At 35.5% G+C, this 14,733-nt stretch overlaps 1 protein-coding gene across 1 annotated transcript in view; it reads right to left on the bottom strand.

Moving 5' to 3' along the window:
- LOC113519610 (DNA polymerase epsilon catalytic subunit 1) overlaps positions 1 to 14,733 on the bottom strand; it is a 33,214-nt gene that overhangs the window by 17,399 nt on the left and 1,082 nt on the right. Inside the window, exons 3-16 of the mRNA XM_026904730.3 lie at positions 12,555 to 12,773; positions 11,750 to 11,979; positions 11,021 to 11,341; positions 10,656 to 10,756; positions 10,260 to 10,401; positions 9,830 to 9,962; positions 9,192 to 9,305; positions 8,347 to 8,521; positions 7,559 to 7,826; positions 6,343 to 6,452; positions 5,429 to 5,547; positions 2,072 to 2,211; positions 1,119 to 1,301; positions 140 to 258 (exon numbers count right to left, since the gene is read on the bottom strand). Coding sequence (XP_026760531.2) covers positions 140 to 258; positions 1,119 to 1,301; positions 2,072 to 2,211; positions 5,429 to 5,547; positions 6,343 to 6,452; positions 7,559 to 7,826; positions 8,347 to 8,521; positions 9,192 to 9,305; positions 9,830 to 9,962; positions 10,260 to 10,401; positions 10,656 to 10,756; positions 11,021 to 11,341; positions 11,750 to 11,979; positions 12,555 to 12,773 — 2,374 coding nt within the window. The remainder of the gene's footprint in view (positions 1 to 139; positions 259 to 1,118; positions 1,302 to 2,071; positions 2,212 to 5,428; positions 5,548 to 6,342; positions 6,453 to 7,558; positions 7,827 to 8,346; positions 8,522 to 9,191; positions 9,306 to 9,829; positions 9,963 to 10,259; positions 10,402 to 10,655; positions 10,757 to 11,020; positions 11,342 to 11,749; positions 11,980 to 12,554; positions 12,774 to 14,733) is intronic.

Genomic DNA, 14,733 nt, shown 5'->3' with positions numbered 1-14,733 from the left:
GTGATATCCATGTTGCTATATATTGCATGTGGACGGTTTGATTGTTTGCTATTTTAAGTTGCACAAAAATATGAAATCGTCAGTTTCAGTAATGATGCAAAAAGCATATAAACATAACTACATAATCATGAAAATTTACCATCAGTATCCAATTCCAGCGGTCTGCCGACTTGCTCGATTATCTCGCGAGCACGCATTATAATGTTCGCGCCCGTGTAGCATACTATGCCTGCCATCTCCATACTGTGCCAGCGAGCTCTGAGATACATAAAAGATGTCTGTTAATACCATGAGGATTTTTTAATAAACCCCTCCCCCCCCCCCCCATTGTGGGACTTTCAGCCCATTGGGAAATTTTTAGTTTTTTTTTCTTGGACATATTAATATTTTCTAATTAATTTCATTCAATAATTACTTTTTAAAAACTAATATCTTATATGCTCTAATTTCTTTATGCAGAACAAAAAGAGAATAAAAATTTTGTTTCAATGACATTGACACTCCTCTCCTATAAATGATATTTTGCAAGATCCTACCCATATTTTAACGTTAGTCCACTCTCCATCAGTCAAAATACTGGCAAAATTTGTTTCCCTAAATAATTTGAAATTATAGTAGACTCCCTAAAGTCGCATTGCCCTTTTATGTTGTCCCTCCTACAGGTGTCGTCCCTTGGTTATAAATGTTACCCCTACTAACACTTGTCTATTCTCCCTTATTGGTACTAACATTGTGTATTGTATTTGTTTTTAGCATTCAATTTCAACACCAAGCCATATTCAAGTTCACTACTGGCCAGATTCAAGAACCACAGAAACAAGATTATCTCACTGTGCCTTTCTAACCATGACGTTGGTAGAATCACCAATCAAAATTGGTGGCAGCCATTTATATTGAAAGAAGAAGAAGAAGATCCTCCCCTCTATTCTTATGTAATTGATTGAAACCCCAAATAACTAAGTATATTTTATACTCAGTCAGTAATCATATTAAATCATAATAAAGTATTGGTATTACAAAATAAATAGGAGAAAACTTCAATAGTAAAATAAACATTATATAATGGATTTATTAAGCGTTTGTAACTAAGGCAGTGTACTATTGACCTTCAAACTTACCCTCTCCTCATGACGTAACCGTAGAAAGAGTTTAGGATACACTTGTGCGCAAGCTGCAGCGAGTCGTACAACACCTCCCTGCTCTTGGCGAGTTTGATTTCTGCCGCGTCGCCGCTCGCCACTGCTTCCGCTACCTTCGCCTTCGCTTGCTTGTTTAACGCTTTGTACTCGTAGCGGCGGTCTCTGTTGTATTTCATTATAGACATAACATTAAACTGAACAAATACTGGTAAATTGATTAGTATGTGTGCGACTACCAACATTTTAAGAATTGATAACTATTATCAATAGAATACCTAATTCAGTAAAATATGAGTATGAACATTACTATGGGATGCGCGCATCAGTCACGGCTGATGGACGCGACTGAACACTACACGGTTATTCAGCTATCTCTTTCTTTACTTAATCGATGTACTTGTCTGTCCAGATCTTGCCAATTACCCGCGATTGACGGTCACATCCATAGTATGTTTGCAGCTCTAATTAGTCTTACACCGCTAGACATATGAAGAAGCATTAGAAGATCAGCAAATTATGGAGCTTGGAGTTTTGCAGTGAGATTGTATCGGAAACATTAAAGTGACTGATTTACAACCCATTAGCTTTATGCGCAGCACTTCCTAGAATTCCGCAGGGTGTATGGGCGGCAGGGTCTGTGACGGAACTAATAGTGTAGCGCAGAAAGGTAAATCTGCCCAGATTCGCATACATGCCACCAAAGTACAGCACACGAAGTTGTATAGCAAACTGAATTTATTAGGCTTTTTATTGGGCTGGACAGTTAGCTCTAAGAATCGATAATCCATGGGAAAAATAGTTCTGGATTTGTGATCCTGTGTAGACAAATATAGCGTGATCTTGTTCTAAATGGGGCGACGGTATAAAATATTATACACACTTACTGGACTAACGATAGAAACAACTTTTTGTGGTTTTACAATTGTACAAACCTGAAAGCACGAACGGTATCCACATAGAACGAGTTTTCTTTCTGGCATATAGTTGTGGTGCGCACTTCGGTTCTGGTTACTTTAGTCTTCTTATACGCCACTTTACAGTAATCAGCCAAACGCTTCTTTTCGTAAGCTGCCTGTGTGCAAAATAAACAATCTATATTGAATTCTGAAAAATTTTAATACAAAGTGTGCAGTGGCACAATCAAGTACATCATCGATTGAAACTTACTGTAGTTTGTGAACATTTTACAACATTAGACTCATATTTCACCCTTTAAACCAGAGTGCGACATTTAAGCTACTCGGCATCAGAATTTACAAGTGAGAAAAAGAGATGCAGATAACTTTTTATTATTTACTTAATTTTCTTGCACTGTATAATTAATATAAATATGTATAAAAATGCTTATAGCATTTTTAAATCATCATCTTTTAAGTCTACTGCAGGGTTCAGAAAGTTGTTATCTGTTGAAAATAGCCCGCAAGAAACTTAGCAGTTACTCTTTTTTTCTGTCAACTTAAGTAAACTGTTAATTTGAATTTCTGTTAACTTTTTTAAGTACTAATACTACTTGTATTAGATAGATTATTGGATCAGTCTAATACTAATTAAGACATTTAAAATCCATCGATAAAATTATTTATTACAATGATATCATTACAGGTTTTACGTATGCTTATTAATATTATACGTGAAAATGAGTTTGTTGGTTAACTTTTAGCACCTTAATGGATCAATTATCAGAAATTTAGTTTACATATAAGGTCAACCGAGGCAAGTGTGACGCAAATTTATTGGTACAATAGTTTTCCTTCAAATAATTCTACTCTGTATTGATAAAATACAAAGACTTTTGTTTTGAAACGTTTATTATTTTATGGTAATTTGTTTAATCAAGCAAATTAACACATATATCTTTCTATTAAGTGAGAAAATATTACAAAACCTATGAGAGTCGAGGACTGTCACACTTGCCCCGAACCTGAGGTAAGTGTAACACTTACTATTTTCTTCGCAATTTACTCCAGTATTTGTGTTATCTGTCAAAATTTCCGTAAAATTTACTCATGTCAACATATTTTATGATCTGCTGCAATGATATTAATTTCTATTTTTATGAAATAACGGATTTTTTATCCAAATGACGATAGTGTAACAGGAGTTTTACAAAATAGTGATGTCATTAGGTAATTATTTTATCGACAATTTAAGAAAAAAGAATATCGATAGTTTAAGAAGGATAAGTGTATAAATTAGGATACGACACAAACCGTAGATATTGTCATGTTTGTATTATATTATTTTTATTGAAACTTTCCTTTTCCTTTTTTTAGATGGCAGTTTTTTTTGGATTTCCTTTGTTATTTTTTTTTATTGGTTTATCGGATGTTGCAGCAAATGCCGAATCAACCGTGTCATCGTCAGGTAGCCATGTATTCCAAAGATGCGTTCCCTTAAAAGCTATAAGCGGTTTTACTTTTTGACCCAAAGCATTGCATGCGAATAACACAGTTGTGTTGTCGTGGCCTGGTGAGCTAATGGTTCTAGTGCCCTGAAAACCTTTGAGCCCAATTATTTTTGATGTTTCAGGATCCTGACAGAAGCTTGTCTCATCGAGATTCCAAATTTGATCGCCTTCTAATCTTTGCTCCTTCACAACTGTTTCAAGTAGGTCGTAAAATTTGTTAGTGAGAAATAGGTCTGCTGCTTTTTGTATTGCTATTTCCACCCCTTGAGGTTTTTTAATTGAAAGTTTGTTTCTGTTTTTGAACCCTCTTATCCAATCTTCACGAATCCAATACGTTCGTTGTAACGGAGTATCGATTTCGTTACGACGAACGTATTGGCCAACTAATGCTCTTACTTCGCGTTGAGTCAAACCAAAGCTATGTCTTTCCATGATGTGAAGCATTGACGCAATATTTTTTTCAAACTCTGGTGTAAATACAGTAGGCCTTCCATGCGACTTAGATTTGACACCTCGATGACCTTTTACGTGTGCAATTATAATGGGTCTAGGGACACCGAAAATTTTTGCAGCTTTATACGCCGTTATACGTTGCTCCTGTACTGCTTTGACAGCCTCCTCCAATATTTCCTGAGAGTATTTGTCGGTAGTTTTTCTAACATAGTTCCTTACGATTTAAAACAAAACAAATAAATTATCATAGAAAGAACGTAAACACAAATAAATTATGTAAATACTATCGATAACCTAATTTCTTTTAAGTCGATTAATAAAAATGTCGATATTCTATTTCGAGATGTTCATTACTAGTTATGTTATTCTCATAGAAAATGAGTGGGGTAAGCGTGACACTGTTACACTTGAACATGTTAGTTTTATAGCGAGGTAAGTGTAACTGTAAAGATATTTTAAGGAATAGTGGATTTCAGTTTACAAAGACATATTAAATGTAAAGCCCTAATATTAATTTGTATGACTTACCTTTTATCTTGTCGAAATAACTCGTAAACTTCACACAGTAACTAAAAACAGAATGCTTAAATGGAATGCGATCTGTTGTCAGTTGAGTAGTTAGACAAAATGTTGTCTGTCGATAAAACAGTTGACGTTACGTACGCCATTGTGATACTGTAAGATAGCTTGAAAGTTCCTTTATCGTCCAATACATGACGGTTTGAAGAATATAGTCTATTTACCCTATTATTACCAATTGTTACACTTGCCTCACTGTCACACTTGCCTCGGTTGACCTTACCGTCTTGTTCTTAAAAACGCCAAACATCTCATCAACCTATTTTAACTATTGAAGTCTTTCTTATGCCCATTTACTTTGCGATGAATTCCCAATTTGAAACAAAGTGACAAAACACTCTAATAGTTAAAATAAGTTAATAGGCGATATTAATTTTTATGAACAAGTGTATTTGGGGGAGGACTCAGCCAAATTTTATCACGGTCGATGAGCATCCCGATCATTCCGATAAAGTCGTGGGTAAAAACTAGTCTATACTAACAATATAAAATCCTCAGGAATGGCAACGCATAGGAAGTATCATGGGCGAAACAGTATACTCTGTTATGTCTATGCTACTGCTCATGTCTATAGGCGACGGTTACCACTTTCCATCAGAAAAAAAAAGATTTGATTTGATTGTTCGTTTGTAATAGATAGAATTACTTAAGTATTTTTTTAAATTCCTTCAGCTACAGAAAATTACATTATTGGTTAGTAACAAGATAAATTGGACTCTATTTTGCGCGCTTAGCCTCTCATTTGGGCCGTTATGTGTATCGACTAGTAACATATATTATTTTCGAAAATTTTATCAACCCTTGCGAAACCGCACAGGATCGCTAGTACAATATAAATAGATTTAATCACCTGGTCTTCTTTGGGCAAAGCGTGAAAAGCCCTGGGCGGTCCTCCGGGATGAAGTGGAGGGAACTTCTCAGTCTCCAACTGTTGCTGTATGCGTTGATATTCGCTACGTGTTGCTGGCACTGAAACATTTACGTAACACGTGTTTTTTTATGATTAAAAATAAAATTGTAACCCTGCCAACGTTATTAATTTAGAACGGTGGGGTATCATCTGAAAATAATTAGTGACGATGAGGTCACATAAGTTAGCTAGGCTCATCATTATATTACATATCAGTCACGCCTGTCTCTCATTAGGGTATGCAGAAACAATGGAACGCTAAATGCTTCGATTCAAACAAACCTCTTTCGCTTCTTCCACATTCATCAATCTTTTCATACACGCTCGCCGGTTACGGGTACTTTTAATTTGGCCCTTCTTCAGCACGTCGCCTATTTGGTCAACATACGTCCGTCTAGGGCGGCCCCTACCGACATCTCCATTCCACTAAAAATTCCTACCCGGAGAAAACAGATTTTTAGTAATGGGGAGGTTAGTCCCTATTGCTAACTGCAACACTGTGTCAGGTTGATGAAGACTGTTACTAACATTAAGTTTATCTTTTTTATATTCTTGTCAATAAATCTATTTAAATAAATTAATTCTTTCTCCGACTTCATCCTCATTCTTGCAATCTCCATTGGTGATGTGGATTAGCTCACCAATCCGTCTTCATTCACCTGAATAAAATCCCCTTACCCCCTTCTGCTAGGTGAAGTCCCCGAATTTAATGTACAGCAAATGGTCTGTAGATACAGATAAATTAAAAATTCTTTATGGCAGTCTATGAGATGGATTATATTCAGCAGTTAACAAGGAATGACAGAAATAATGATGATCGCTGAATAGGACATTAATAAAGGCATATATCTTACGGTAGTCGCCGCGCCACATCCACTCCATGGTCCGCTGGCAGGCAGCGCCAGGCCGGTTGTAGTCGCATACCGCGCAAATGCTCGCGTTCACCATCGCTGACGGCTGCAATCTACCATCGGAACGGAACAGTGTAAGCAAATTATCAATAAATAAGTAATTATTTACTTCATCATATCAGCCTTTAACTGCTGTCTTCCCCTTGGGGTGCTTTGCCAGTAGTTGCTATGCTTGGCAGGCGGATTGGTAACCGCAGTTATGCTTTGGAGATGTTTTAAAAGGTATGCTGCTGCCCATACTTCGCCCTTCCTTAATCGCCTCTTATGACACCCACAAGAAAGGAAGGGGTGGCCTATTCTATGCCTAGACCAAATATTTACTTTTTTTTAATACTTTTTAACTGTACCATTACAAACCTATCGTAGTCCCACTACCTCTTCCCTACGTGTGGAATGTAAGTGGTAAACGAATAAATCTGTAAAAATACGTTTTCAGTAGCGTACGCATATTGTCTCGTTCTATTTCACGCATGTGGTAGAGATACCGTATCTATTGGTCGTTTGCTAATTACCTAGGGAAGCTACGCATATGTATCGCCTCAATACAGAAGGAAATTATACTAGTAATATCCATATACCATATGTCAATTGGTGAAAATCTCAAATAATGTCGAAATAAAACATTTCAAGTTTACCTTCTCTTTAATTTGTTATTGTACTTTATTGCTTTAGTCGTTTACGTTATTCAGGGAAGGAAACAGAGTGATGATACATTGCATTCTTACTCTATTGCTACATGGAAAGGGAAATGGTGTGTGTATAATCTATATATTACTACTTGCTGCCCCTCTTTAGATAGATAGATAGATCGTTTATTTGTTTGTTACTAATCACACACAACATGTACATAAGAATAGATAATACATAAAACAACATAAGATTTATAATTGTGTTATTATGTGTGATCTGCAGTGATCTTTCGAGTTAACCATTTAAAAAAAGGAACGTAACGCGCTCGATACACACGCACGCACGCACGCACACACACGCACGCACGCACGCACACACACACACACACACACTTGCACGTGTATGCGCGTTTTCTTTTTATATAATAATGATGGTCTGGATTTTTGTGTAAGAAATATCCAGATTATTTAAATCAATAAAAAATAATTTTATTTACAAAGAAATAAATTATTAAATAATATCACTTTACCTGTTAGTTAAAATAATATTGGGGTACATGGCGCCAACGTCTAAATGATAAATGAGCGGGTTCTCGTCCCTGCGCGGATGGTCGCGCATGTGCTGTAGTTTCCCTTTAATTTCTCCACACACTTCATCGAAATTTGTGACCATTTCTAACGGGATGCCTTCCTCTACCTCGATGGCGTGTCTCATCGTCTTCTCTGTGTTATCCATTAATTTCTCAACAGCGGACGGTACTATTTTGAATTTACATTTTATGTCGGCGCGGAATACACCTGGAATTAAAATTATTAAGCAATTTTAAAAAGGAAAACATTATCAATTCAACGGTTTTTATATGACTATGCTATGCATCTTCTCAAATTCTATACCAATTTTTTAAATCTTTTTAGTAATTACTGCTTACTCTTTTTTTTTATGCAACTTAGAATGGCAGATAAGCTGAACGTCGCCTATAGGCATGAACGGTACCATGGACATAACAGAGTACTTCTCCCGTATTGGTCCGATTCAGAGTCGATAATACGTGACAACCCTGGTGTTGCAGGCGTTCATTGCTCTTGGTAACCATTTAGTATTAAATGAACTGACAAACCTATAGGATCAGTTGGACCTATAAATTGAATACAATATCATCGTAAACATTGCGATTATCCGTTTGTGTATGGGGCCATACGTATTACAGAGAAATAGGGGTCGATCAGGGACCAATTTTTATAACAGTTTATAAATGAGGTGTTAATTCAGTAAAAATAGTAACTGAAATGATGATGATGATGATGATAAATAAAATACCTGACTCGAGCGCCTCCACGTGGCCGCCTACATACGTCTCCGTCTCGAGAACGTGTCCGTCATTGGTCAATTTGTTTAATTCCTCCACTTGCTTGTTGGGAAATACGATGTTTGCGTGGAACGCCTCCACCATCAGTAACGATTCGCAGAGAGTGCCTGAGCCTTTACGGAGCACCTGCAATCGTAAACGAAATAGAGGTCGACAAAGCAAAGGACAGAAGGGTGAACTTAAACAAACTGTAGGTTACAACTGGAGAAAAAGTTGCAAAAGACAGAAAACAATAAAAGCGTTAGGGGAGGCCTTTGGCAAAAGACACGCCGAACTTCGAGACATTATAATAAAAAAAAATTATTAAAATACGTACATACATATGTGATATTATATAAAAGGAGCTTCGGGATATAAAGGCTATTGTCTATATTTTAATTGCAACATTATTCTGATATTTTAAGTACCATTTTTGTTTTTTCAATTCAATAAAGAATGATAATCACAGAGAGTGAGAGTTATAGTCTGACGTTAGTTCTACATCAGTAAGCAAATTCTACCATATGCCAATGATAGAAGTAACATACGTAAACCCAGACCATATGTGGTAAAAAAATGACCTTTTTGCTTTTTCTTAGCAGTCAGTGTCAGTTAGTGATGGATTCATAACATTATTTTTTTCATCACAAATGAAAAATTAATAAATTAACTATAATTAGTCAATATTAAATCTAAATTTAAACATTTTTTATTTATGGTATACGAAAACTAGACTATTCCGTGAAGTTTATACTAGTAAAGCTCGCAAAAGATGGCGCCACGTAACAATATATTTAAATGATCAATGGTCACTTACTTCGTCGGGTTCCAATGGGATGATCGTACAGAGCGCAAAGATGAATGGATGAACATACTTCATGTATAAATAGTATGTGGCCACAGCATCAGACACTGAATAGTTCGAAAGTACCTGTGAACATATTTATAAATATAATAATTTATTCTACTTATTGACAAGAATAGACGAGCAAAATTGGCAATGGGCCGGTCACATAAAATGGAGCAAGATAATATTAAAAAAATACCCTGAAGATGGAAAGAGTAAGCTGGGAAGATAGAAAATAATATGGCAAGATGATTTGAAAATAACTGTGGGCACAAAATGGAAAAGAGTTGCAAATAATAGAAGGCAGTGGAAGTCATTGGAGGAAGCTTATGCCAAAAGGTACACTGATTTTTGTTTTTCTTTCTCTTGTTCATATTTGGAAGGTTTACTCATCATACGGGCTTTAACCAAATGTGGGAAAGGTTTCAGGGAAGAAAGGTATAATTATTATTAATTTACTCATATAAAGCATATATAGTAACCCTCTTATTCATAAAATTTAAAACCTCGTAATTTTAAATTTTAACTATTATACTTAATTAGAGTGTTTTCTAACTTACACATTTAGTCAATCAGTAACTTTCTCCTTATATTCTATATTTTATTACCTGTGGTTGTTCAGCCGCCATCCGACACATATCCTCGGGGTCTAACTCAACAGGATCGTATCTCAACTTTGCTTTGGCAACAGCTTTCAAACCTTGAGACCCAACTGGCAAATATGAATCTCTCTTCACCCAACTTTAAACAATGTTATGTATATAATTAGTAAATAGCATTAAATTAGATAATAATTAATATAAACAAAAATTATATATACAAATAAGAATTTTAAAATAGATATTATGCCGAGGTTTTCCCATGAGACTACAACATGGGGTTCTTCAAAAGGGAGGTAAAGAGGTTTCTTCAGGGACAGCAACGCGCGCGTAATACCTCTGGTATTGCAGGCGTTCATAGGCTACGGTAACCGCTTAGCATCAGGTGGGCCGTATGCTTGTTTGCCACCTTAGTGGTATAAAAAAAAAAAGATATTACCATAAACAGTCCATATGCATCGCTGGTCGGCAGGCGTAACTGTTGTCCCTAGCTGCTATTTTACTAAAACCTATTTCTTGTTTCATATCCAGACCCAAGATCGCAGCGCGTGCCTCTACAAAAGGCCAATCGAAGAAGTCACCTGAAACAATATGAACGTTATAGATATTTTTATTTGTAATATGTCAGAAACAAGCTACATGACTATGGGTTTCTGTTTTGAATTTTCTTTTACATTGAAATTTTCTTTCCTTATACTTCTAAAGGTATAAAGCAAGAGTGCTTACGAGACTCTGGGAATGAAAAGGGCAGTAACACTCTTTTTTTTTTAATTCTTAACCCTACAGAAGATAATAAATATTTAAACTCTGTGAGAAAACATATATTTTTACTTACCATTATAAGTTACAAAAATATGTGGTTTAACATCCATGATGTGGTCAAAAAATTTCTGTATCAGTGCCAGTTCATTTGGTTCATTGAATACAATGAATTGACTGTAAAAAAATTGGATTCATTTATAATTTATGAATTGGAACCTGGAAGATTTACATATATACAAATAGCAGGTTTTGCAAACTATTATGACATTGAAATAACAGCCTGAAAGTACCGAGTTAATTGCTAATATTTATTAGTTACAATTTAGAAAACTTTATTACAAATATATAACATACATTATTTAAGTGAAAACTATTTTTTTTTTCAAATGATAAAACAAGCAAATTTATAAAGACGTGGAAAAGGTGTTAACAGCTTACCCTTCAAATTCTGGTTTTGGCGTGTACTCAAAATCCTCGACATCTACTGATATGATTTCTCTATTGGTAATTAAATAACCCTGGCCATCTATCATATATGAAATCATCATGATCTGATCAGTTTGTGAGTCAGGGAACTTGAGAGGAAGCTTTGTTGTCTCTATATCAAAAGCCAACACTATTGGATCAGGTCTCTCAATGATGTCATCCCTTTTTGTAAATATAGGTGTCTCTGTCCCTCTCCCCTTCACTGTATACCATGTACCACAGAAGATTTTCATATCAATTGATACTCTGACATGGTATGGGACATCATGTTCTCTAAAACATTAATACGGATGGATTTACTGAGTGCATGATTTAATGTGTACTTAAATATGATTATACTCCTTCATGTCTTTTACAATAAATAAAATATATAACAGAATAAATCCCTATAATGAAAATTATTTACAGATAATACAAAAAAATTATTTGCCTAAATATTACACGAAACTTGTAAATTATCAAGTAAAAGATCAATAAAAATTGATTATAATTGCGATTGTTTATTATAGAGGTTTCTTCAGGGTCGGCAACGCGCGCGTAATACCTCTGGTATTGTAGGCGTTCATAGGCTACGGTAACCACTTACCATCAGGTGAGCCGTGTGCTTGTTTACCACCTCAGTAGAATAAAAAAGAATTATAAATTTTTAGGACACTAGAAGTAACAAAATAAAATAAGCACCTTATATCCAAAATATTTTCCATGTGGTCCGTTGTTTTCTTAGCATGTTCTATAGCTGCTGCACTGGTCAATGCATTTGTTAACATTTCAGCATATATAGCGTCCTTTTTCTCCCGCTCCTTGTTTTTGTTCACGGCTGTCAAGAGTTCTTTTCTGACTTTCATCATTTCATTTTGAGACATGAATGTTAATTTTATGTAACGTTGTTTTATGCCTGACAAGTGATTCAGCTAAAATAATATGTAAGAAATATACAATAAATGAAGACTTAAGAAAATGTAATTACAGATAAATAGATATTTACATAGTTACTTTTATTCCCAGCATAGAATAAACCACCCCGTCCTTTCCCGTGGGTGTTGTAAGAGACAACTAAGGGAACTTAACGGTTGAAGGATGAGCAGTAGCCTCCCTATTAAAACGTCATTAAACCCTAACTGCGGTTGCTATGCCACCTGCCAAGCGTGGCAACCACTCGTAAAACCCTACAGGAGGCCTATGTTTAGCAGTGGACAGTTAACGACTTATATGATGATGATAGTTACATTTACAATTTATCTCCATTAATGGGACATTAAAATAAGTAGGTCACATTAAAGAAATAATAATAACATCCTATGTTTCCAAAGTGCATGTAATGAACCTATGTGAAATGCTGAATATTTTTTTTTTCTATTCTAATGTAAATTAAAGCTCAGAGATTCCAGAGAGCTACATTGTGCCACAGAATATCTACATACAATTTTTCAAAGGAAATATCTATATTTCCTGCAAATAAGAAATAAAAAGAAATACATTATCTCACCAAATCCAAATCTTCTTTTTCTATAACATATATCTTATGAATAGTGCCAGCAAACTTTTTAGATAAGTACTGTATAACTTCTTGCTCACACTCCCTCCTTGCCAATATCAGGAAATACGGTTGAAATGTTAGCGACACTTTGAATCTTGTCCCATCCATCTCAATAAAGTAATAATCCATGGCAGCCACAAGTCTTTTATCTTCATCCAGAATTTCTGCCTAGAAACCACAAATAAGTAACTATTCATGTAAAGTGTAAATATTGTAAATGTAGAAGCTGGAACTAAGTAAGGTACTACTGGTCTCTGAAACAGGATCAAGCCAATAGCTTGAAGCTCTGATATCTGTCTCCAGAGTAGGAGATTGATGTGTATTTTAAAACCAAATACTAAATACGACAGACATAATTATTGCAAATACTATATTCTTGATCTAATTCCCTATGAAATAGAAGTAACTAAAACTGCCGTGCACATTACCGTATGAAAATGCAGGGATGGAGAGGTCAGATCCTTGCATGTTCATCATCGAACAATACTGATGGTGAATAGTAATGACCTCCCGCGTGTTTGTGGTGTGTGCGGAGACCCATATGGAAGGATAAAGGAGTCCTGCAGTTTGATAGAGAAAATTGTTTTCTATATTTCTACAGAAACCAGGCGATTAAAGTAAAATCATGCCTCTCTTATGAGAATGATCATACAATAGGTAGTCTCAAGAAACTTGATAATAATTATACAAAGAATGATATAGAAACAAGCGAATTGTTACTAACCACTCACTTTCCAGGTTTCCAAACTGCGGCTGAGTGATTATGAGAACTATACAAGGAAAAGGAAACCAGCAGCTCAGACTGGGATGTACCAAAAAGAGTTATAGATAAAGAAGAACTACTATGGGCAATCAGTACCTTTCTATCAAGAAAGTAAAGTACCAAGCGACAGGTCAGGATGGAATATTTTCGGTCCTTCATTCTCATCTCATTCTTTTTCAAAACTTTGGAAAAATTATGTGACAAAGAGATTAGAGATCAAGTTTCTTTGTGCAAACCTTTACAACCAGGGAGGGGATGGGATTATTAGTACTGCGGACTATTCCCATTGCTAGCAATGTACCATGTCAGGTCGACCTCCATGTGGTCCCCCCTGGAAATCATCATGCTGAATTCCAGGTGTATTCATCAAGGTGGGCTCACTGACCTGACTTTCCATTCTCACCTATCATCCCTCATCAGTACTCCGCCAGCATATACCATCAGGCGAGGTTATCATTCCATTATCATCAATTAAAAAAAACCTTTACAACCACATCAACATGCTTACAGTAAAAGCAAGTCAACTGAATGAGCACTTTCATAATGTGGTATCCCGAATAGGCAATGCATTGTATTTGAAGCACCCAACCTTAGGTGCATTTATAGATGTCGAAGAGGTTATTTAATAAAACAAACTTTGCTAATATAATTCAAGCGCTAGCTACACATGGAGTAGACACAATACTTAGAGAATGAATATATAACATGCTTAAACAACAAGCTATATAATTCATTGTAAATACTGCCATATGAAGAATTATCAGTAAAGGCTGTCTGCAAGACACTCATTATATCAATACTATGACCACTATTGTGGAATATAGTCATAAATAAGCTCATAATAGAAGGATAAAAGCTTCCAAAGACTGGCTTGTTCTCCTATCAGCAGCTCTATGAGAACAACTCCTACAACAGCAATAGAGACAGCCCTCAACATAACAATCGTAGACCTGCACAAACAGCAGAAAGCGGCCTTAGCTGCAATCCGACTAATGCATCTCGATCTATAGGGTATAAATCATAACAGACCCCACACTTCTATTCTAAACCAGGCAATCGAATATGAATCACTGATTGCAGCTCCATGTGATAAGACTCATAATCATTATATATTAAAAAAAATATCAAATACAAATAAAAGAAGAGGAAAAAGACCAATCTAGAGTACATGAATTACACATATACACAGATGGATCCAAAACTGAAAACAGTTCAGGAACTGGAGTTTTTTCTCTAGACCTCAATATATATGTAAACATACACATATAACTTAGAGAACACAGCTCAAGATTCCAATGCCAATATGTAGCAATAACTGAGGCTGCTGCAGCTGTACATAAGCTAGAAATAAATGACATTATTTTG

Source organism: Galleria mellonella, unplaced genomic scaffold, assembly GCF_026898425.1.
Source record: "Galleria mellonella isolate WM207_F2 unplaced genomic scaffold, CSIRO_AGI_GalMel_v1 utg65, whole genome shotgun sequence".
Taxonomy (NCBI): Eukaryota; Metazoa; Arthropoda; class Insecta; order Lepidoptera; family Pyralidae; genus Galleria; species Galleria mellonella.
Note: the sequence above shows the minus strand (reverse complement) of the source record. Positions and strands in the feature narration are given on the sequence as shown.